Raw genomic sequence first — 23,900 nt, forward strand, 5'->3', positions numbered from 1 at the left:
AATTTCTTGAATGCGTTTTAAGCATAGTTTCAAAACTCCTCCAATCCCCTGCGTCATTGTGGACTTTCCCGATTCAACTCCCTTTTACCTTGGCCGCATTCTTGTCCAAGTCCTTGTTTTGCCCTACAAAGTCAATCAAAACTCCTTCAACTCTCCTAAGTTATGACCGCATCAATCGACTAGGACTTGCTTTTGTTGTGTTTTGATTTGCATGCAAGTTGTGAAACACTAGTTTTCATATTGACTAATATCACATAAATTTTCAGCATAGTTGTCAAAAACAAAGCACTTTGTATCCTATAGAAATGAAGATCAAGACTTTCATTTATCGTAACCTGATCAATGCTCTTCTAATTGGATTCTATTTTTACATGTTCAGATTATAATTTTTCAACTGTTTTGGCATAAATTAACCATAATACCAGACTATTTTCTCCCCTTGATGATTGGTGTCCCACTGATTAACTTCTTATTTCACTTGTTGGAAGCTCTTCTTGTCTCCTAAGATGATTTGATGCCTGCTAATAATTCACGAGAACCTCTTGCTTGTGTCGGGACTCTCAGTCTTATCTCTTCAAAAGCACACATCGTTTCCGAGTCGAGTCCTCCTGCAAACTACACAAGCAAATACACACTCAGTTTGTTGAGAATGCATACGTGTGAAGGCTACATAGAAGCATGCATTTATCTGAACATCTAAAAAGAGTCACTCGGTTTGTTGCAGCCCTTTACAAAACTTAAGAACTTAGTCAAGTAATTGAAATAACTCATAGGCACTGTTTTTTCTTTTCTTTTCTTTTTTTGGATTTTGAGAAACAATTGTGAGTCAAAAACTGATTATTGGACTAAAAATTCAACATAAATTTGAGTCCAATAATCAGTTTTAGACTAAGAATCAGTTCTCAAAATCCAAAACAAACAGGGCCTTAGTCGAGTAGACTCGAAAGATTCTGGTTAAGGGGAATTTTATAAAACTCAATCTAGTGCTTGGGAAACTTAAAAGTGCAACTGTCTTAATTCGGTGCTCCAAAAACCCGACTCCAGCATAGCTGTTTTAGGCCCTGTTTGTTTTGGATTTTGAGAATTGATTTTGTGTCCAGAATTCAGCTCCCATTTGGACCCTCTATGAGTCCATGTTTGTTGTCCGCTTTTAAAATCTGGCCTTTGGTGTGCTAGACAGAGGCGCCCATATTTAAAGAAAACAAAGTCTATTATTTTGGGCATCAGATGCTTTCTAATAGTGGTTATATCTGTGTTTTGCCTTGATGACAGATTGCATGTATGGTTTATGTATTCATGTTTGGGAGTTCTGTCATTCCTTCTAAGTACTAATTGAGTGTTCTTAAAATTTCCAATGACCAGATGAGAGAGTGAAGAAAATGGCTAATGGCTTACCTGGTGCACCCTATAAGTAAAACGCACGCACTGAAGCAGCAGCGCCTCCTTTGCTGGTTCTCTTTCTGAATGTCGAATTGACTCAAGCTCCATTGCCACTCTCTTCATATACATTTTGGCCAGTTTCAAAGAGGCCAGCTTTATCTGTATAAAGAACAGAAATAACAGTGAAAATCAATACGTAACTAGAAATGTATAGCTGTCAGAGGCATTGGACATATACTAAATAAACATATACACTGTAACAGGAATAGAAGTAATGTGAGATGAATAAGAAATCGTATATAAAGAAATTCTGCGTCCCTCTTGATTGGGGTGTTGACATGCCTGACTAATTGGCTTGGAACCAACAACTGAAATTTTCACAAGTGTTGTTAATGATAATGATTTTTTTCTTTCTTCTCCCTTTTGTTTATATTAGCTTAGTCATGGACACAGTTGCTCTTGAGGAACTTTAAGAGCAACAATTGTCTTTTTGCTTTTATGGTATTACATATAACCTCTTTCCATAGTTTTTATATATTTTCATTTATCCACATTTTTCTCTATGATGTGTTTTTACGAACTGATATTTTCAGCAATTTCATAAAACTATACATATATTCAAGTCCACTTTAATATTGATGAGTGTCTTGAAATATTTTAAGAAAACCAGAGGATTTACAATTCCGTATTATGCTTTGATGTTTGGGACATTAAAGTATACGCACCCTATATTTCACACACCCCGCAGTTTCAGTCTAGCTCACTGCATTCTATATTTTGCTTTCTTGTTTGGTTAATAAAGCATTCTTGCCGATATATAGCTGAACATACCTTGCTAACCATTCCCGAATCAAGCATCCATTCAGTTGGAATTTTACATTCTCTGTAAGAAGGCATTGTTAAGGCTCGAGACTTAATCAGCCTGTGAATGCTCTGGTCTGACCTGAAACCAAATGATTATAGATCATCCGAATAACGGGCTTAATGAAAAAAAACACAAATCTCAAGCCATATAAGAGAAATGAAGGAGATAAAAAAAGTACCAAACTGTTGTTTTTCTCCTGGTACATACTTATCTAATAAGCTGGTCATCTTCTTCAATGCAGTTTCACACACTACGGAGGGATCATCCTCATAGGAAGAAATTTCGAATTGTAGACGTTTTAGATCACGATATTCAAATGCAGCTTCTCGCATGACATCAGCTTTCCTTTCAGGCCAGTCAAAATGCTTTAGAACAGCTCTCTCATCAGCCTGTACCACATAGAATGAACAATGGAAAGAATGTATACATTAGAATGTCTTCCGAGTATTAAGCATAATACAAATCTCATACATTAGTAAACTGAAGAATTTCCATGGATTGAGCATGTCTCTTTTTGAACAATAGACTACTATCATACACAGTTCTTCGTAATCCATATGTAAGAATTAGCAATCTTCAAATTCAAATAATTATGGGAATAGGTCAAAGCTTCATGCAGTGATGAATAATATCCTTGAATACTTATAGAGGAGAAATGCCTTTCCATTTTCCGATAAGAACATAATACTTTTGAACTAGTACCTTTTTTCTAACGGAGGAAAAACATGCCTTTTTTCTGGTTCGGTAAATAAAGGAAATTGCTTTACAGAATAAAGAGGAAAACATCATAAGAGAGGAAACCAAGTACTAACTCTATTTTACAGAGGTCTTAAAAGCCCTATGTTTGTTGGTATAAAATTTTTAATATGATGGGTCTTGAGAAATCCGCTGTGAAAAATCCGATTTGATCGTACGCAAAGAAGCGGAATGGTAGAAACTACAAAACCACAAGATGCACATACCGAGATTTTATATGGTTCGGCCAAGATGCCTATGTCCATGGGCGAGAACACGATCTTCCACTATGAGAAACTAAAGTACAAGGATTACAACAGGATTAACCCGAAACAGGCAAACCACAACCCTTTCCCTTGTCCTCTCAACTAGGACCGTACACAAGAGTAGCCAAAGAGAAAAACCAAGAAATAACCTCTCTGTTTCTCTTTCTCTCCTCTTGTTCTCTCTCAAATTTACCCTTGTTAAAGTATAAAAGATAAATAATGCCTTTCTCCAACAGCTTAAGCTTTTGGAGAAGTTGGTAAGTTAACATGGTATCAGAGCCAAAGGTCTCGAGTTCAAACCTCTAGGATAGCAAAAATCCACATGCAATGGTCGGCCCAAAGTGGGACCACATGTGCCACGTGTTTGCCAAGTGGGCCACACGTGCGGGGGAGTGTTAAAGTATACAAGATAAATAACGCCTTTCTCCAACATCCTAAGCTTTTGGAGAAGTTGTAAGTTAACAAGCCTCCCTCTTAGCCTCCACGTTTTGATCATAGGTGTTTAGGAGCTTTTATATCGTAGGTTTTAGGGAAAAAAAACCTAACAAGCCTTCTAATTTTAGCTTCCCACTAGAAAACCCAAAACAAGATATCCTCGTTGCATTAGGTAACACGAACATGGGCAAAAAGGCATTTCCTAATAATCTCTACCTTGGCTTGTTTTCAAGCAACCTGAAGATTCTCCGTTGATGTCGCCATTGGTCCAATGTCGCTGCAAACCACCATTGGCCTTTCAAAGTACCAGCTACTTGCCATCGGTTCTGAATGTTACAAACCATTGAAGAAGGAGAGTAAGCTAACTAATAGAAAGTAAGCTACAAGGAAAACTAGGAACACATAAAACAGAGGAAAGAGAGGAGGAGCCATGGCCTAAACAGGGTGTGAGTTGATCTGGTTGAGGTAATTTAGGCTACCCTACTTATCACCTACTTCACTCCACTATGATAGCAAGTCCACCAAGAACAAAACACATAGAGATGGACTATCCACTTTATTCGTCATAGGATTCAAAAAGGGGAGATTTGCAGTGTGTTCACGAGGTCAAATGATCAAATAACAGATATGTTTACCAAACCCCTAAGCAAAGCAAGGTTGAGTGACTTAGGTACCAGCTAGGGATGTATGATATATACACTCCAACTTGAGGGGGAGTGTTGAGAGTGAACGTATTACTTATGGGGGTATTTCTGTCTTCTATGTAACCCTATTCTATATATATATATATATATAGAGAGAGAGAGAGAGAGAGAAAACTGTTGGTGAGCTTAAGCGCACCATTTTTTTGGTGCGCTTAAGTTGTTATAACGCCTCCCATTGGTGCGCTTAAGCGGGACCCAGCGGGACCCAAACATTTAAACGAATGGGAGGCGTTATAACAACTTAGCGCACCAAAAAAATGGTGAGCTTAAGCGCACCAACAGTTTTCTCATATATATATATATATATATATATATATATATGTGTGTGTGTGTGTGAGGAAAAGGATTGTACGCTCGAGCGTACCAAGCTTATGGTACGCTCGAGTGCCCAATCACATGTGGGCCCACTTTGTTAGGATGATCCAAAGCATTCATTTGAAAGGCCCTTACATAGATGGGGTGTGTACCAAAAATCAGCTCCACAGGATCCATCCTAACCCATCCATTTGTGGAGGGCAAAATGGAAAGACCACAAATCTGCCCATTTTTGCCCTCCACTTTTGGAGGGGTTAGGATGATTCAATGGAGCTGATTTTTGGTACACACCCTATCTATGATAGGGCCTTGCAAATGAATGCTTTGGATCACCACAAAAAAATGTGGGACCCATGTGATTGGGGCACTCGAGCGTACCATAAGGTTGGTACGCTCGAGCGTACAATCCTCTCTCTCTCTCTCTCTCTCTCTCTCTCTCTCTCTCTCTCTCTCTCTCAGTGTTTAAAAACTCCTTGACTCGGCAAGGAACTCGCCTGAGTCGACTCCTTTTTACCCCGGCCGCGTTCCGCGTTGCACCACATCCGTGTTCCGCGTTTTTCCCTACAAAGTCAATAAACTCCTTTGACTCTTCTGAGTTATGACCTTGTCAACCGCGTTCTTGGCCGCGTCCGCGCCGAGTCGACAAGGATTTTTCTTGGCCGCATTCCGCTTCAAATCCGCATTTTAAACACTGCTCTCACTCTCTTTTTCTCCATCTTCTCTTATCCTCCTCTCATCTCTCTCATGGAAGATAGGATAACATTCACACTGATCCATTTAATCAATCCTAGATTGATAAAATAACCTTCTGACATTATAAAGAAACATTTACATAAAAAACACCTTGTTGTGGAGCTCCAACTCGAATGAGAATCTCTCGAACAATCTTTCTACCTTTAACAATCGCTCCAATCGTGATCCAACTACGACACCCACAATCGCTCCAACCATGGTCAAACCAACTATTGCTCCAACCACGGCTCTGATACCACTTGTTGAGAAATCGGCCGGGTATCTTGTCCCCGGATCGCAGTATCTCATATTGAGGGGAATGCGTTGTAATTTTGGCTCCTTTCTTATGGGTGTATTTCTGGCTATGGCATTCTGTAATGGTTCTGTAGGTGGGACATCTTGTCCCCTTTACTGATTTATAATAAAACTCGTTACCTTTAAAAAAAAAAGAAATCGGCCGGGTACGCAAAGAAACTAAATATTATAAACAAACAAAACACAAGATGCACACACTGAGATTTTACGTGGTTCGGCCGAGATGCCTATGTCCATGAGAGAGAACACAATCTTCCACTATGAGAAAACAAAATTACAAGGATTAAAACAGGATTAACCCTCAAACCGCAAGTCATTCCCTCATCCTCTCAACCAGTGTTTAAAAATGCGGATGTGACGCAGAACGCGGCCAAGAAAAATCCTTGTCGACTCGTCACGGATGCAGCCAAGAATGCGGTTTACACGATCATAACTTGGGAGAGTCAAAGGAGTTTTTATTGACTCTGTAGGGCAAAACATGGAATGCGGATGTGGTGCAACGCAGAACGCGGCCAAGAAAAAACTTTGTCGACTCGGGCGAGTCCTTTTCGTGTCAACGAGTTTTTAAACACTGCTCTCAACCAAGACAATACACAATAGTAGCCCAAGAGAAAAACCAAGAAGTCGCCTCTCTATTTCTCTTTCTCTCCCTCTTGTTCTTTCTCTCACCTTTAGCCTCCCTAATCCTCCACATTTTAATCATAGGTGTTTAGGATCTTTTATATAATAGGTTTTAGAAAAAGGATCTTTTATATAATAGGTTTTAGAAAAAAAACCTAACAAGCTTTCTAATTTTAGCTTCCCACTAAAAACCCACAACTAGAAATCCTAGTTGTATCACGTAACACAAACGTGAGGAACAAGGCATTTCCCAACAATGGGATTTGCTCTTTCACCCATGAGAGTAAAGCACTTTGATAAGCTTATAATATGATTACTAGGGAGAGAGATTGAGTTCCTAAACACATAAGGAAACTGCAACTCAAAGAATAGAAAGAAAATTAAAAAATACAACTCTAAAAAATATTGAAAGAAAGTCAAAATATGACTTCCTCTAAATGTTGGATCACACCTACAATACTAAGACAAAGAGTTACATCATGAGAAGGTGAGTTGTCAAATGAAACATACGAGTATTTTACAGGAATTGGAGTGGAAATCAGTTTACATTCAGACTTAGAAGCACAGGAAAGCATATCTGTATGACTTCAATTCCTGAGAAGAAATGGAGAGAACCATGATCTTTCATAGAAAACTACATAGCAACAAAGGACTAATTACTACCAGTAACAGACATCATCATTAATATAAGAGTAGAGAAATTGTATGTTGCTGACTATAAAGAACAAAAACCGAAGGATCATTCATGCTATAAATGAACCTAAAATGAAGAAGATGCTAAAACATTCGAACCCGGCACAAGGAGTTAGTTTGAGCCCTTTCAAGGCACGAGAAAGGCAACAAACATGGTGAGAGTGAACACTGCTCCATGTAAACGAGTTCATTGAGATGCCCATGTAGGAATTCATTTTGACATTACCTCTCATCTTTGAGATGAGATGGGATTATCTGAAGCTTTACGAGTGGGCTATATTTTCCTCAGAATCTATACCTTCAACCTAACTGTATCCTTTTAGTAACAAACGAGCCTTAACTCTTTAAAGAGAGCCATTCAATTTTAACTTTGTACGAAACACCCACTTGCATCCCATTACATTTATGGATGTAGTGCGAGGTACAAGAGTCCACATAGAAATAGTATAAGTAATGATGCTGAACCAGAGGCTTGATTAATAAGAGGCCAAATATCAACACTCAGTGTTCCTCCTGTAGCTAGAGCAGGAGGCAGAGCAACTGGATTTGACAGGGCATCTGGCAATTCTGTAGTAACAGGTGCATCATGCGACTGATCTGTATGTTGAGAGTCATCCAACTACAGTGGAGATGTGTGAGGCTCAACCAAGGTTTCATGTTTCAGTTTTAGTGCGTGGTTCGGTTGTGAGGTAAATAGAAACATTTCAGTTTCGGATGGAAATTTCAGTGCAAATCTTGTAAAATAATGGAAAGTATGGAAACATATGCAAATGATGGACATTCAAGATGGAACTTCAGGAAATGGTAGAATAGGCATAAATACACTAAAAAACCATCACGTAAGCAAAAAAAAAACTATCCATAATGGTTTAACCAAGGTTTCAATTTTCGACCGAAACCGGAATCGTTAAAACTCGAAACCATACAAAATTTCGATCGAAATTTTGTTTTTCCCAAAATTTCAGTGCGACATTTAAGAAAAATCCCAAAAAATTTGGAATTTTAACGCTGTTTAATATTCTCCCGAAATTTCGGGCGAAATTACTGAAATTTTGGAAATTTCAGCTGAAATTTTATGAGGAGATAAAATACTAATTTATTGCTTTCGTCTCATTTCGTCCGACATTTCAGTTTCGGTGAGGACCGAAACGCATTCCGAAACCGAAATTTAAAACCTGGGTTTAACAACATCGAACAGCTACTACCATGCGTTGTCGCGCATGTCTGATAATTCAGTACACCACATTTGACATGTAATTCATATATCATAATACATATACCACATTTTCATATAAACATAATTATGTGACACATACTGGTATAGTGTACCACTAATACACTTACAATTTTGGTTTCAGCATGCCTTTTGGTTTTGGTTGGGATGGAAACAGAAATTTTTCGATCGTTTCCTGTCATTTTCAGTGGAAATGTTTTCCATGCTTCCAATGATCTGTATCATATTTGCAGGGTTATATCCCAAAAATCATTGAATGGGAAATTACGATCATGGCTTGTTTGCTTTGGTGGGTTAGTTTATATGATAAATATGTGATACTTCCAATAATTCACAAGATATGCTTCAAGAACTACAGAAGTAATGGATGGATGAGCTAACATATGGCAGTTTTTCAGTTAGAGGATAAAGAGTGTGAGGGACAATTTTCTGGAAAAAAAATGCTATTGATAGAACTTTGCAGGCTGCAGAAATAACTAATACTAGAAAATAGTTCTTCCATAATTCAAGAGAGATGTACTTCTGGATAGGTTAAAGTAATGACACAATAACGACATTGGTGTGGGAGGAAACCCCAAAACCACAGAACAGGGCATGGTCTGGCCTTCCACATGTACAAAATGAGCAAAATTTCTTACAGTAATTGTAAAGACCCAATGATAATATTCTTCATAATGCATGTTGATTGTTTCCACTTAATCAATTGACTGCCAAATAGAACTTCTATCCTACAGTATAACCATTCACTATAGTATTTAGTTCAAACCAGTTTAGCTATTGTTCAAAACTGTGTGAGTTTATTTTGGTATCCCATCTCATGGGCCCATGCTGCATGATGATTCTTATGAAGATCATTATGATATAGTAAAAAATTCATAGTCCAATTGGATCAAACTTCTCAACTAGTTTTCAGGATTACCAAGGAAGAGAGCTCTCTGTCGAGCCAATCGACGAAAGTCAGGACATCCTCTATATCTGTATAAGCTGCAGTCTGAACTTTCTGCATAAGAAATTTGATGAAGTCCCCTTTTCTTTCCACATCTGCTTTTATCTACAAAATTAAGTTCAAAACTGTCATGTCTGTTTCTAAAACGAGAAGTATAACTATAAGTAACAACTCAGATAAAGATCTCAAATGCTTACAGCTAACAAATGAGCTGACCGGTTTTGAATTTCTCCAACTATACTGCTGTGTACATTAATGGCAACAGGATTATTGGAATTCCCATTCCCACTAGGATCCTTCTTGCCATCGCGCTTTGTTAATGAATGATAACATTGTACCAGTGCCGATGCTTTTTGCATGGTAGCTGCTCTGGAAGAAGCAAGCTGAGGCAGGGGTGGCGGTGGAGGTGGAGGAGGGGCATTCATTGGAGCCTTTGTTTGGATTGCTGTTGCTTTAGTCGGCGGTGGAGGCGGAGGTGGAGGAGGAGCATTCATTGAAACCTTTGATTGGATTTTTGTTGTTTTAGTCACTGGTACTAATGAAGCGGGTTCTGGCTTAACAGTCCTGCCCTGTTTGCTGACGTCCTTCTTTACTCCAAAATGCTCCAATTTACTGGCAATGAGTTTCTGAACATCCCTAAATCCAGGGCTCTGGACTTCCTCCACAACTGACTCCCTCTTCTTCAATTCAAAATGAAATTGTTAAGCACACAGGTATTTATATTGGATATGAAAAATCCTTTAAACAAGCTGTGAAAACAGAAGAAACATAATAGTATCCTGCTGATCTTTTTTTTTTAAATGTAATAGTATTCTACTGAATAGAAAATTTAAAAACCGACCAGAAGGGATACATCTGTGAAAACCTATGTACAATCTGGCTATACCATCTAGCTTAGGAGCTTCAAAGTATTCTTGGGGTGATCATAAAGATTAAAAACTTTTCAAAACGCCAACGAGTTTTTACAATTTTCCCTAAACTAAAGCCATTTTAAATTTCCATACAAAAAAGACAGTACTAGGCTTGTAGAAGTACAGATTTCTGTTTCAACAGCCCAAAGATCATTTACAACTCTTCATTTAAGTCAGGACAATTCAAATTCGCTAGAAATTCAGTAACAGGTATTTCCCAACTTACTACATTCATGAAAGTTGGTACCCACAGAAATTGAAAATCAAGCAACCCAGATAGAAAAGGGGTTTTGAAGAAAAAAAGGCTGGGGGTAAAGAGGAGTCTTAAGAGACATCTTTCCAAGGCTAAGTGAAACATTCCCACTGTTTAATAAAAAGCAGTGTTGGGGGTTATTGCATTTACCTGATCATGAGTTGAAAGAGCTGAGATCTTTGCTTCAGAAGCAGAAAGGTCTTCCACAAACTGCCTGTTCTGTAACATGAGCTCCGCGTTCAAGCTCTGCAGCTTCTCCATCTCGCCTGTCAAATTATGTATCTCTGACTGCAATTCCTTAACCAATTTTTCACTTAAATCAAGCCTCTGTTGCAATTCCTTTCTCTTTCCATCTGAATCATCTTCAACTTTCTTGCAATTGGGATCTGTGCGCTGTCTAAGACGAGCATACTGCTCGACAGGCCGATTTCCAGGTCGACCCATAGGCCTAGTTTCCTCCATTTCCCTACTCTTATGAACTCCCAAATCCTCTCCAGATTTCAGCTTATTCAAGCTTATAGATCTTCCAACTTTTTGACCGTTACTTGTTTCCTGGACAACTGACTTTGGCCTTGTTTTCAGGCCTGGTGAGAACCCATCAGTGGTTTCTGATCTTGGGATGTCCTTACTTTTAGAATGCCTAAACCGAGCTGGTGTTGGGGCTTGTGAGAGACCGGCCTTGTTTTCTGATGCAATCTCTTGCTTCATGGCTTTCTTGGGATATGATCAGAAAGGTAATGAGGACGAAAATATATAAAAGCTCTGAAAAAGGAGGTGGATCATGTGAGAGGCCTCAACTCAAGGGTTGACTATATGAAGTATTATCACCAAGCTCCATTCTCTGTACAAATCAGATCCAAACAGGACATAATGAGGTTCCAGTCACAAACCGAAACAACAGAAAAAACAGTACAGAAAATTTAGTCAGTAGGCAATCATTCAGAGTCTACAGTAATATTGAAGAGTTGAAAGCCTTCAAATGTTGGGAAATGTATATGGGTTTAATTCTATCTGATGTTGGCAAATGTAGATGGGTTTTATTCTATCTATATCTTCCAATTAATGGCCACTGATGTGAGATGTTTTTTTAAACAAAATTAATGTTCTGGTGTGAAAAGTCTATGTAGGAGTTCCTTTTTTTTGTTCTTTACAGTTGGTGAGAAAGTGGCTTGATATGACAAAGGATTATTTGTCATTTTCTAACACTTCATCAGTCTGTGATAAGAAACTCCTTCACGGACTTTTCTGTGGATACTGGATAGCATATCTTTTCCTTGCTGTTTTTGCACCCCCTGTTGTTTCCATGGGCACCCTCCTATTTCTCTTTTTGCAATATATCACTTACCTTTTGATCATGACCCCTTCTCGGTTTGAGAGAGAGAGAGAGGGGCGGTGTGTGTGTGGGGGGTGGGTGGGGCATTGCAAACATCAGGGGCACCAATAGTAGCTCCCTATATTGGGTTTAAGCTTGAAATAAGCCAGCATAAAATATTTTTTCTCCAGTCTCTTGATTTTTGTTGGGAGTGCATGCAAGATAAGGCCAATATTCATATAATGTGCATGATAACAATAACTATTATAAATTTGCAATCAGGGGCTGGTATTGCCACTCATAAATTTAGATACCAACTAACATGGGGAAGGTGTCCCATTTTAAGGACAACCAGTACCGGACGCTTTTGATTATTAAACTTGAGCCTCCTGGAGTAAGAAAAGCTATGTAACATTGGATAAGATGAAATATAAGAGAACTGATGGAAGCTGCTTTGGAGAGTTCTCAATACTGCAGCCACGTTTTTAATATATTACTGCTTGAATGTTTCAGAACAACGAGTATTTACCTACCACACACACACACTCACTTAAAGAGACTCACTTAAAGAGAGAGTCAAGAAAGCAAACACATAGTTGGGATCATATAATACTCTTTTTCTTTTTTCAAGAAAGGTAACAAGATTTCATTAAATTAGACAAAAGGTAAAGTACAATGGTGGGGACCAGGCGTCCAGTCTACATCCACGGCTAACGTTAAAAGAAAAGGGATAGATTGCTCCAAGACAGCAAAGGGGTTGGGTGGTGTGGGTTGTTCATGTTTTTTACTTGAGTGTAGTTTGCTAGAGGCTGGGGTGCGCACGTCGTTCACATTGTTGGGTTAACCATTTTGGCTTTAATTGTTATTGTTGGGGTGCATTTGGATCATTGGATGTATACCCAAATTCCAATTCGGAAAAGTGACCGTACTCGGTCGAGTAGATAAGCTTATCTACTCGGTCGAGCTAAAAACAGTGGAGGCCCACATTTTTTGGGTGATCCAAACCATTCATTTGAAAGCTCCTTACCTACATAGAGTGTCTACCAAAAATCAGATCAATAGGATCATCTTAACCCATCCAAATGTTGAGGGAAAAATGGGGAAAAATGGACAGACAGTTTGTCCACCAATCTGCCCATTTTTCTCTCCACTGTTGGATGGGTTAGGATGATCCTGGGGGGGCTGATTTTTTGTGGACACCCTATCTAGGTAATGACCTTTCAAATGAATGGTTTGGATCACCCAAAAAATGTGGGCCCCACTGTTTTTAGCCGACCGAGTAGATAAGCTTATCTACTCGACCAAGTACGCTCACTTTTCCCATTCCAATTTGGGCTTTATTAGGTGTTTGATAATGTAAGACAAGGTATGAGAGAACTATAAAAATATTTTAGGTCATCATTTTGGCTTGATGTCATTTGTGAAAAAATCCTTAGAATTATAAAAATATTTTCTTATTTATATCAATAAAACCAAACTAATGGGACCCAAATCAAGCCCATAATCCCCATTACCAACCAAATTATTTTGATAAGAAATAACAAAGTGGGTATGCTTGAATTTATAAAAAAAACAATGAGAAAGAACAAAAGTCAATACCTTTGTTTATTCCCTCGTACCCAAGGCACACATGCAAGCATGCTTTAAAAAGGTCTGGTGGAAAGTAAGTGTCACATTGGCAAGAGGCAAGAGGAATTTAGGTGCCTACGATGACCATGACAGGAAGACTGAGAAGTGATATATATTATGGCCACCAACTAAGAGATGAATGGGAATTCCCAAGACTCTATTTCAATATGTATAGAGTGGGGTTGGGATTAGGAGAAGCAACCAAGAAGGACATTCCGGTTACAGCAATTTCCCTTGCCTATTGAGAGAGAAATTAGTAGGTAGATGACGGTCCCATGTTACTTCTCAACGATTCATTTGCAAACCATCAATCAGACGTCCAAAATTGTGGGATTGGAAACATCTTTGGGACATACCCATACACCATAAGGCCCGATAAATGAATAATCTGGAATGCTAGATATGCTTAGATCGAATGGCTGAGAAGCCCACACGATGAGCATTACAAAATTGGTCGAATTGGACAATGTGAACATGATTCTTATTGTTTAGGGGTGCTACTTGGGCCGGTTCGGTAGCTTTGAGACCAACCCTAGCTCAACCTGAAGTAGCATTACCTCAATCCTAACCTGACTAAACCCGAGCTTCGGGTCGAAGAGGGTTAACCCTAACCTAACCTGCCTCTAAACCTCTCAACTTAACCCAACGCACCTTGGGTTAGGTCCTGTTGAGTTCGGGTTGGTTCGGAGCAAGAATCTGAGAAAGTATAAAATAAAATAAAATATTAGAACCCTAGACTGTCCAATTTGAAATAGATTATGACCCAGACTCAAGTAGGATCCGAAGAGCACTCCGAAAAGAATCCAATGAATAAGAGATCCCATCATGACCTAAAAACAGGTGATCCGATCAGAAGTGGATCCATTGAGACCCCTAGTGAAGAGCATCAAGTCAGCTTAGGTCTAGCTAAGTAGCTATTAACTGCTGCCCCTATCTATGTTTTCCTCTCTCTCTTTCCCTCTCTCATTTTTCCAAATTTCATTTTCTCCTTTTCCTTTTGCTACAAAGACCCCCCTGTACACAATCAAAATCAAGAGAATAAAGCCCCCTTCTCGAACTAGGAGCCTACCACCACAACCCCAAGTGGATTTGCCACTCCTTTTCTAACTTTTACACTCTAATGCAAGCACTTTCAAATATAAAATCATATAAAATTTTACCCAAGCAGAAAAACAACCACACAAAGTCCATAACAAAACCTCAAACGAAAGGAATTTATCTCACTCTGTTAATCTTGTTAATTACTGCAAAGAGAAAGGCAAATGATACTATGAGTGGCCCATGAAAAGTTAGACTAGGTCCATCCCTGTTCTCTGATCCGCCATTCGAGGGCTCCCAACTTTTAAATAACAGAACCATTGAACGTAGAAATTGAATGTATGCTAACGGGTACAATTTTCCAGTCATGTTATCTCAACGATAGGACCTACCAAAGGGTCTTGAAACACGCTAATTTCATCTAGATGGGCCTAATTCAGGCTTCTTATAGTATCATTGGCGAAAGAAAAAGCCCCCCTAATTGGAAAAATTGATAGGAATAATATGGAGCTTGCCAGAGCAAATGGTTTTATTTCTTGTTTCTGTACAAGTGAGGACATAGACATACCGATCAGATCCGTAGGATTCGATTTGGATCCGAAATTGAAAGATCCAAAATCAAGGAGTAATCATCCAATCATGGTGGGACCGGGATATATAGATTGAACAGGAACAATTCAGTACCGGAATTAACAGGGGCATATCGGTAAAATCAACATGTCCGTACCACTACCGTTACAGAACGCAAAAAAGATAAAGTTATAGAGTCCATCCAGTACCTGAAATAATGACAGCAATTCCTACCTTCCGTTCCCATTCACGTCTTCAAAGGACCGTTACGAAACCAAAACTCCTGCCATTAAAATTCTACTCCTGTTAACAAAAGAAAAGGGAGATGATTTTTCGCCCCCCTGTAGGATTATGCGCCCCCCTGTTACGAGAATTGTGGGCAGACTTTTAACCCTTTTTTTTTACGTCAAATCACGTTAAAAGTGGGGCGCATAATCCTATTTAAATATCCTGATATTCAGCCTTTTTTTTTTTGCAAAAATTTGAAGCAAAGTTGGTAAATTAAAAATACTTTAATTTTTTCTGGTAGGTTCTTACCTTATACAATCGAAAAATGTACCAAAAACCTTAATTTTTTAAGATTTCTGATGCATATTAGCGTAAAAATTACGCATTTATATTTAAAAAAATCAAGATCTGCACACAGAAAAAGCTAATTCTATTATTTCCTCGAGATTTATAAAAAGAAATTGCATATATCTTTAAAGAAGAAAATTTTGATTACAAAACCTCACATTCATATGATTCCACTACGATCATTCATAAAATTTAGAGATATTTAGTTAAGTAACTTAATTTTGTAGCTAGTTTCGATTCAAAGATGAAAATATCAATCCTAAAAACCTAGTTCGTATTAGTTTTCTTCTGAAAAACTGTTAGAGGTAATTAGGTCAAGCAACCGGTTGCTTGAAGTATTACATCCTAGGTATCGAGTTTGGAATACCTGGTTTGTTTCCTCCAACCCCTATATAAAGAGATACACTAGGGTTATTTACTGGTTAATGGACTTTAGCCCACGTAGGCCCACTACACCTGTCCATTATCTTACTGGCCTTATATTAGAACATATATAGGGTTATACTATATACCCAACAAAAACTAAGAAGAAAACCACAAACCTTCGAAGATCACAGTTTTTTTGGAGTTTCAAATGAAAAAAATTACCTGAATCTAAAAAAATATTGAATCTCCCATCATATTGTTCTTAGAAGCGGTGTTTAAAAATGCGGATTTGAAGCGGAACGTGGCCTTTTAAACACTGCTTAGAAGCACCGAAATTCTTTAGTAAATTTGCAAAAGAAAAGAAAAGGAAGAGAAAATCATAGATAGCTCATATATATAGCTCTAAATATGGAGGAATCAATCTAAAAAAATGACTCATTTCTATTCAATTTCAAATATGAAACTATCGAGGCTAATTAGAAACCTCGTTCTTATTTGTTTTCTGCTGAAAAACTACGAAGAACACCACAAACTTTCGAAGATCGCAGTTTTTTGGAGTTTCAAATGAAAAATTATACCTGAAACTAAAAAAAAAAAAAAGGTTGAATTTCTCATCATAATGTTCTTAGAAGCATAAAAATTCTTTCGTAAATTTACAAAAGAGAAAAGAAGGAAAATCATATGTAGCTCTAAATATCGAGAAATCAATCTAAAAATGCCTCATTTCTAGTCAATTTCGAAGTGATCGATCTCGAAATTGGAGACTTTTAGTCACACTAGGCACGTTCAAAGATCTAGAAATTCTTTCGTAAACTTTAAAAAATAAAAAAAAATCATAGATAGCTCACATGTAGATGTAGCTCTAAATATCGAGAAATCAATCTAAAAATGCATCATTTCTAGTCAATTTCAAAGCAATCGATCTCTAAATTCGAGACTTTAACGCTTCAAAGATGAGAAATCAAAGCCAAAATTTCTTTTTTTTTTCAATTTGGATCTGATAATCGACGAAGAAAAATCAGAAACCTAAAAAGATGGTTTTTTTTTATAGAGATTTCTGATGATAGAAAAAAAGAATACCTGAAATTAGAGGTTGAACATTCCATCTGATTCGTTGGAGCTTCGTATCAGAGCCTTCTTATTCTATTTATTCATAAAAAAGTGTTTGATGGAGAGAAGATAGAGAGCTTCTTTCCGAAAACGACATCAAAAGAAGGGAGATGATTTTTTCTCTCACCCCCCCTCCATAGGATTATGCGCCCCCCTTTTAGCGTGAATTGTGGGCAGACTTTAACGCTTTTTTGGCGTCAAAGTGGAGTAAATGATTAATATACTACGCACTTACTCTAACGTACGCCCGGTGCGCATTTCTAATTTTCGGGTAATTTTTCCTTTTGAAATTGATATTGCCACCCCTTGGGCCCAATTCCAAGTGGTGTGAACCCAACTCAATAGTCATGCTTATGATATTATCAAAATATAAGTGGGGCCTACATATTTCGATATCGGTGGGTCATACCTCAAATTTCCCTCAATGGGGCTAACCTCCGATCCTATCCTGTGTCCAATGTTTACTTAACCGGCTGAGCTAGCGAAGGTTCTCCCTTGTTTGTTGCCCTATTAGTAAGCAAGGCGCAGGCTCTATTAAATTTAAGTCAGTTCGAAGCACTAAGAATAATCGGCTGGTTCGCTACTAGTTTCACCAACTATAATTATAGGACCCCTTACTTCGCTACCGCTTGGTCTATAGACCATCCTGACCCTCTTATTTGTGAAGATTTTCCCAATGCTCTTTTATTTCTAACCATCATTTCAAGGGCAAAAATGGGAGGGTGAGGATTGTTTGTTGTGTGAAATCTTTCGGTCATGGCCCATTCACTGTGGGCCCATTTGTGACTTATTTGGATGATTGAAAAAGTGGGCCCTGTTTGAACTTGGCTGTTACACTTCCTCAAGTACTAACAAGATAGAGGGGGGTGAATATCAAAATTAGAGGGTGCTAATATAAGGACAAGCTTTTCTCAAAGCTTAATCGCTACTCATTACTCAAGTGCTGATTACTGGTCAAAAAGAATTATGGGGGCAGGAGAAAAAAAGAAGCATCTATGGGCAAGCTTAGAAATTAGTGAAAATAGTGGAGTGCCATTATTGAAACAAGGGGGTGTGAAAACAAATAAGGGAGTGCCAATATCAATTCCGTAATCAATAGATTGGAGTGCTCAAAGGATTATGATTGCTCAATTAGAGGGCAACCCGAGGTGGGCCCAATTAAATGGATGGTACAGATTGATATCCAGAGGATCCACGTCTCTCTATTATAGATTTATATATTATAATGAAAATAAATGGGAATTTGCGAGGCAATTTCGTGGAAAACCATTGTGCTGGAGAGAATAGCCACCTCTGATGAATCAATTGAATAAGACAAAATCTGCTAAAAATCGAGCCTATGTGGGATGTTCTCTCCTCTTCAAAAGTGAGCCGCAGAAAGGTTTCTGCGAAATTGCCTAGCAAAAACCCAAACAGATAATATTCAAAACAAGTATGAAAATAAGGGAGCTAGGATTGATCTTGGCCGTCTATTTATTTTATGTAGAATATGCACTAGTTGCATAGAATTCTATGTAAAAACGTTGGGTGGTAACTTCCAAAAAAAGTGGGTGGCAATATCATTTGCCTTCATCATGAAGATTGTAGGCTACACCTGAAGGTCTATTCACTTTAAAATAAGGGATTTTTCCCGCACCCCTTAATTAATAGATGCACCCCTATCTTTGTTTTTATCATAAAAATAGAGTGTCGGGTGTATAACGATCAGAAGACAAAAGAAATATCTCCACTGATAAAGTAAAGCATAGACAAAAGAAGCTCAAATAATGCGTTTTTTCCATTAGAAAATATTAGCCCCTTATTCTTCCCTGGGCGCCCCCTTCTAGTGTATTTGTTGTGAGTCTTGTGACTACCCTTTTACACTACAAGTGGGTGGCACAAGGAAGAAAAAAGGGGCGAATATATCATTTCCCTTTTCACACTTGGGTTGCACTATTGAAAGATTTATTATCTTTTTTGCTGATTAGTCTCTACATGGCAAAATAATTGCTTATTAGTCCCTAAGAAATGCATATTAGCTGAACAGTCCTACTTTTAGAAAATATTTGCTAAAAGGTTCCTAAATCCCACGAACTTCAATTTTCTCCGTTAAAAATTTTTAAAATGGCAAATTTACCCGCAACCCATTTAATCAGTTTTAGCGTTTTTTTTATTTTCCCTTCCAATATCTTTGGAAAAAAAAACTAGGAAATAAGCAACAATATTAATCTCTTCCAATATTAAAATAAAAAAAGATAAAGTAGACCAACCCTATTCATTTTTTCAGTTAGGGACCTTCGGTTTATGATGTTATCTCTCTAAATTTTAAAAAAAATTCCATCTTATAATTTTCCATCAGAGATATTTTCTTGCAATCTTAACCAAGATAGGAATTTCTTAGAAAAGTTAGAAACGAAAAATATTCCTAAAATTTCTTACTTTATTTATCTACGAAGAAAAGATAACTCAAACCGACCCTATTTAATTTATTTTAGAGGGATTTTCAATTTATTTAATTCCAAAAATGATTTTTTTGTTGAAGGTTTTTTTACGAGAATATTGGAAGAGATAATATTGTTGCTTATTACCTAGTTTTTTTCCAAAGATATTGGAAGGGAAATCAAAAAACGCTTAAACTGATTAATTGGGTTGGGGGGTAAATTTGCCATTTAAAAAAATTTAACGGAGAAAATTGAAGTTCATGAGTTTCAGGGACCTTTTAGCAAATATTTTCTAAGAGTAGGACTTTTCAGCTAATATGCTTATCTTAGAGACTAATAAGCAATTATTTTGCGATGTAGGGACTAATCAGCAAAAATCTCTATCTTTTAATATCAATAAGGATTACAACCCATAAGCAAACATTGAAGTTCTGGGTCCCACATGGAAAAAGGTACTCCACACCAAAAACAGATGAAATATCTTCATTCATGCCAAACGCGTGTGAGCGTGGCCCGAACGCCATATAAAAACTCGCCTAGATTATTATATTATAAAGATCCTTAAACAAAGCCCAAGTTGTGAGAGAGAGAGAGAGAGAGAGAGAGAGATTTCATTCCTCTCCTCACTTTTCTCCTTGGATTCATTTCCTTTTATTTCTCGTTGAGTTTTTTTTATTCAAGGTGTTGAAAAAGTTGACAGCAATGGGCCTCAATTGGAAAATTTTAAGGTAAAGCTAGGATTTGGAATACAACAATGCTTGGAAGGTACATAAGGTTGTGACTGGTGGTGGGTCAGATCATGGATCATCAAAGATCTTTTTTTATCAAATGAAATAATTGGAAGTCGGGCTGCAATAGGGTCGGGTTTTTCAAAACCGTAGCCCAACCTTGGATCCCATTATCTCGGCCTTGACCCGGTCAGGGCAAAAAAAACCTCAACTCATTGCCCATCCTACAGGGCTCAGCGCGGCCCTGGCCCACCCTGATTGGGCAGGACCAGGCCGGGTTGGCCCTAATTGACCGTAGCGAAAACACCTGTTAAGAGTGCCAAAAATAAAGCAACCACATATCATATAGAACAAAATGATCAATAACAGAGAAGGGGAACAAAATAAGACAATATGAATTCAATAACATGATGGACATCAGAGACAATTACCAATAATAATCTGAAGAAACATCAATCCAAGATAATACCTGTTCAATTCTATTTTGGTTGAAAAGCCCACACGATGAGCATTACAAAATTGGTCCAATTGGACAAAAACAGATGAAATATCTTCATTCATGCCAAACGCGTGTGAGCGTGGCCCGAACACCATATAAAAACTCGCCTAGATTATTATATTATAAAGATCCTTAAACAAAGCCCAAGTTGTTAGAGAGAGAGAGAGAGAGAGATTTCATTCCTCTCCTCACTTTTCTCCTTGGATTCATTTCCTTTTATTTCTCATTGAGTTTTTTTTATTCAAGGTGTTGAAAAAGTTGACAGCAATGGGCCTCAATTGGAAATTCGTAAGGTAAAGCTAGGATTTGGAATACAACAATGCTTGGAAGGTACATAAGGTTGTGACTGGTGGTAGGTCAGATCATGGATCATCAAAGATCTTTTTTTATCAAATGAAATGATTGGAAGTCGGGCTGCAACAAGGTCGGGTTGGGTCGGGTTTTTCAAAACCCTAGCCCAACCCTGGATCCCACTATGTCGGCCCTGACCCGCCAAAAAAACCTCAACCCATTGCCCGCCCTACAGGGCTCAGCGCAGCCCTGGCCCGCCCTGATTGGCCAGGACAGGGCCGGGCTGGCCCTGATTGACCGTAGCGAAAATACTTGTTAAGAGTGCGAAAAATAAAGCAACCACATATCATATAGAACAGAATGATCAATAAACAGAGAAGAGAAGGGGAACAACATAAGACAATATGAATTTAACAACATGACGGACAATAGAGACAATTAACAATAATAATCTAAAGAAACATCAATCCAAGATAATAGAAAATATTATCAAAAGAAACGTGCACAGATGGTTCAATTCTATAATAGAAAACTTAGGGTCGGACTGGGTCATGGTGACCCGAGGCATTAACCCAGAACCCGACCCGACCCGACCCTGAGTCAGGGCCTAAAAAATGAACCTTGACCCACCCTCAGGGTTGGAAAATCCAGCCCAGACCCTGTTCGGGCTCAAGGCGGGTCAGGCTGACAAGGCCAAACTTGCACCCCTAATTGGAAGTTTCCAATTTACTATGGTCTTTTTTTCTTTTTTCTTTTTTATGTTATTTTATCAATCTTTTTCTATTGATGTTGAGACAGACTTAAACTAGTGAAACTTACCTATTATAGTCTTGTTTGGTTGATAGAAAATGTCTTTCCACATTGAAAGCTTTCCTATTGAAGTCTTTTCCTTTCCATCACTTTTCAAGGAAGCCCTCTTAGTTGTTTGGTTATAGAAAGAGATTTTTATAGAAGTTTTCTCCTTTCTATTACTTTCAAGAAAGCCCTCAGTTGTTTGGTTCGACAAACATGATTGAGGGGAAAAAGGAAAAATTTATGCGAAAAAATTTCAGGGTTTAGAAGATAAGCAATTTTTTCTGAAATTAGGGAATTTTTTTTTTTTTTTTTTTGGAAAAGATTTCCATGAAAAATGTGTTAACAAGACACTAGAAATTTCAATTTCCAAGGATAGGGAAAATTTTTATTTTGGAAAAGATTTCCATGAAAAATGGGTTAACAAAACACTAGAAATTTCAATTTCCAAGGAAAAAAAATTCCTTGGCCGGACTTGTATGGACATTAGAAGAGAAGAGTAACGCTCCATATGTAATACAATGTGGCGCCCCACTACAGCATGGTGGGTTCTACCTTTGATTGATTTGAACCATTTACTTGATAAATCTTGTTTTAGATTTCCAATTACCTAAAAATAGCAGTGATCAAGCAATCGTAACATCCAATAGGTGCGCCATGTTGTATTACAATAACTTCGGGAGAGGCATAGAGGGAGTGGAGCGACTCTAACAAGAGAAAAGTAGTCCTACAAGTAGTAGCTATTCTTCCTATAAGTAGTCGTTGAAGTAGTGGAGTGAGGGCCCTCGGGCGAGTAAGGATTAGATTAGTCCTACTCTTAATATCTTGTGAAAAGAATGTAATTGGCCCCTCAACTCTTTGCTTCAATTTATAAGACATGCCAATATGCCATAAAGAGAAATGTGGGCCTTCAACTTGTTGGGTAGCCTGTCAGGGTTTTGGGGCCCAATCCAGATTGGTTTGGACTTGAGACACATCTAGGGTTCTTTTGCTCTGCATAAATCAGGAATCAGAATAGACATCCTATTCTGCCATATGTTTCCTGTCTGAGAGGTTGTATACTCATTCGTTTCTCCATTCCCCTCTTCGTTGTATCTGACTTGCCATCTCGGTCCTTCCTTCTATTTTAATAGTATTGGCTACCATTTTCAAAAAACAAAGAAAAAAGAGCGTAGTATACTCATCCTCGCTTAATCGGAATGGGAATATGCATAATAGAAAATCCCAGTCGACTTGGTGCAGCATCGCTGAGCACTTGGCTGACACGCTCATCAAACAAGTTTTAATTGACTTGGTGGGGGCAAAATGCAGACTTTGCCAAGAACTCGACCAAAGTATAAGATGGTCTACTTATCCAAGTCCACAGTTAAATTTCGGCCGAAATTTAACGACTTTGGCCAAGGCCAAAACTAAATACACCATGAATTGTAATTTTATAGGGTTTTGCTGAAATTTTACTGAAATTTCACTAAATTTTCATTCACTCTTATTTACAAAATTTCTACTGAAATGTTAAAGATTTTCGCTGAAATTTTAAAAATTTCCACCGAAATTGCAAAAAACTTCAGCAAAATTTTAGACATTTCCACAGAGATTTTAAAAATATCAAAATTTTAATCTAATTTTACATGATTTCTGCCGAAACCCCGCCGAAACCGAAGGTGGTGGGCAAAACCGACACCGATACTGAAATTTAAAACCTTGTGGGTTAATGGTGGATACGAGTAATAACAAAAAAAATTCTCTTGATCTATTTTTGAGTTCCTCCTAAGATCTTTGCGTGTGACCATTGGGCGTCTAAAACCACGATGACCCCATGCTGTTCACAGTGTGCATCGGATTTTGGCGAGCCATATCTGGATGACGGTGATGATCACCCAAGCTTGATGGCCAAAGGATTTGACAATGGGTCACGAGTAGCTACGACTTTTAAGACCACAAGGACTCGGGAGGACTTCATAGTGATATTGGAAAAAGCACCAATGCCTAATGAAAAATGAGAAAGTAACCACCTGTTTTAGGCGAACTATGACGTCTCCCTATGCAACCATTTCTCAGTTATAATAATACATGAATTTTCTGTCACTTCACTTTCCTCCCCCACTTGTTGATTACTTTCCAGTAGTTGAAATTCCAAAACCCTAAGGAATGACTCAAAAAACAC

The 23,900-nt window shown here is 38.0% G+C and overlaps 1 protein-coding gene across 3 annotated transcripts; it reads right to left on the bottom strand.

Annotated features, from left to right (window-relative positions):
* Window positions 1-218: 218 nt before the first annotated feature.
* On the bottom strand, window positions 219-17,091 carry LOC143870033 (INCREASED PETAL GROWTH ANISOTROPY 1-like protein 2). Of its 3 annotated transcripts, none has more exons than XM_077376558.1 (9): window positions 16,977-17,091; window positions 15,164-15,257; window positions 10,556-11,246; window positions 9,439-9,918; window positions 9,215-9,346; window positions 2,453-2,634; window positions 2,212-2,323; window positions 1,396-1,539; window positions 219-615 (listed from the first exon to the last, which is right to left on the bottom strand). In XM_077376558.1, the coding sequence occupies exons 3-9, from the start codon at window positions 11,111-11,113 to the stop codon at window positions 502-504; spliced, it is 1,722 nt and encodes a 573-aa protein (XP_077232673.1). In that variant the 5' UTR covers window positions 11,114-11,246; window positions 15,164-15,257; window positions 16,977-17,091; the 3' UTR covers window positions 219-501. The 3 variants fall into 3 exon arrangements, with proteins under 3 accessions (XP_077232673.1, XP_077232664.1, XP_077232669.1); XM_077376549.1 differs by having other exon boundaries at window positions 9,439-9,921; window positions 16,977-17,087; XM_077376554.1 differs by having other exon boundaries at window positions 9,439-9,921; window positions 15,164-15,237; window positions 16,977-17,061.
* Window positions 17,092-23,900: the final 6,809 nt, after the last annotated feature.

The sequence above is a fragment of the Tasmannia lanceolata genome, unplaced genomic scaffold, assembly GCF_043159265.1.
Source record: "Tasmannia lanceolata isolate RefF3 unplaced genomic scaffold, GAP_Taslan_0.1 ptg000002l, whole genome shotgun sequence".
NCBI lineage: Eukaryota > Viridiplantae > Streptophyta > Magnoliopsida > Canellales > Winteraceae > Tasmannia > Tasmannia lanceolata.

Bases quoted from the DNA above. Each gene is read 5' to 3' on its own strand.
- LOC143870033 (XM_077376549.1), bottom strand. From the start codon at position 11,113: ATGAAGCAAGAGATTGCATCAGAAAACAAGGCCGGTCTCTCACAAGCC. The intron at 2,635-9,214 runs GTAATCCTGAAA...TATGTGGTACAG, and splicing joins ACAGAGAGCTCTCTTCCTTG to GCTGATGAGAGAGCTGTTCT. The intron at 2,324-2,452 runs GTATGTACCAGG...ATTTGGTTTCAG, and splicing joins ATGACCAGCTTATTAGATAA to GTCAGACCAGAGCATTCACA.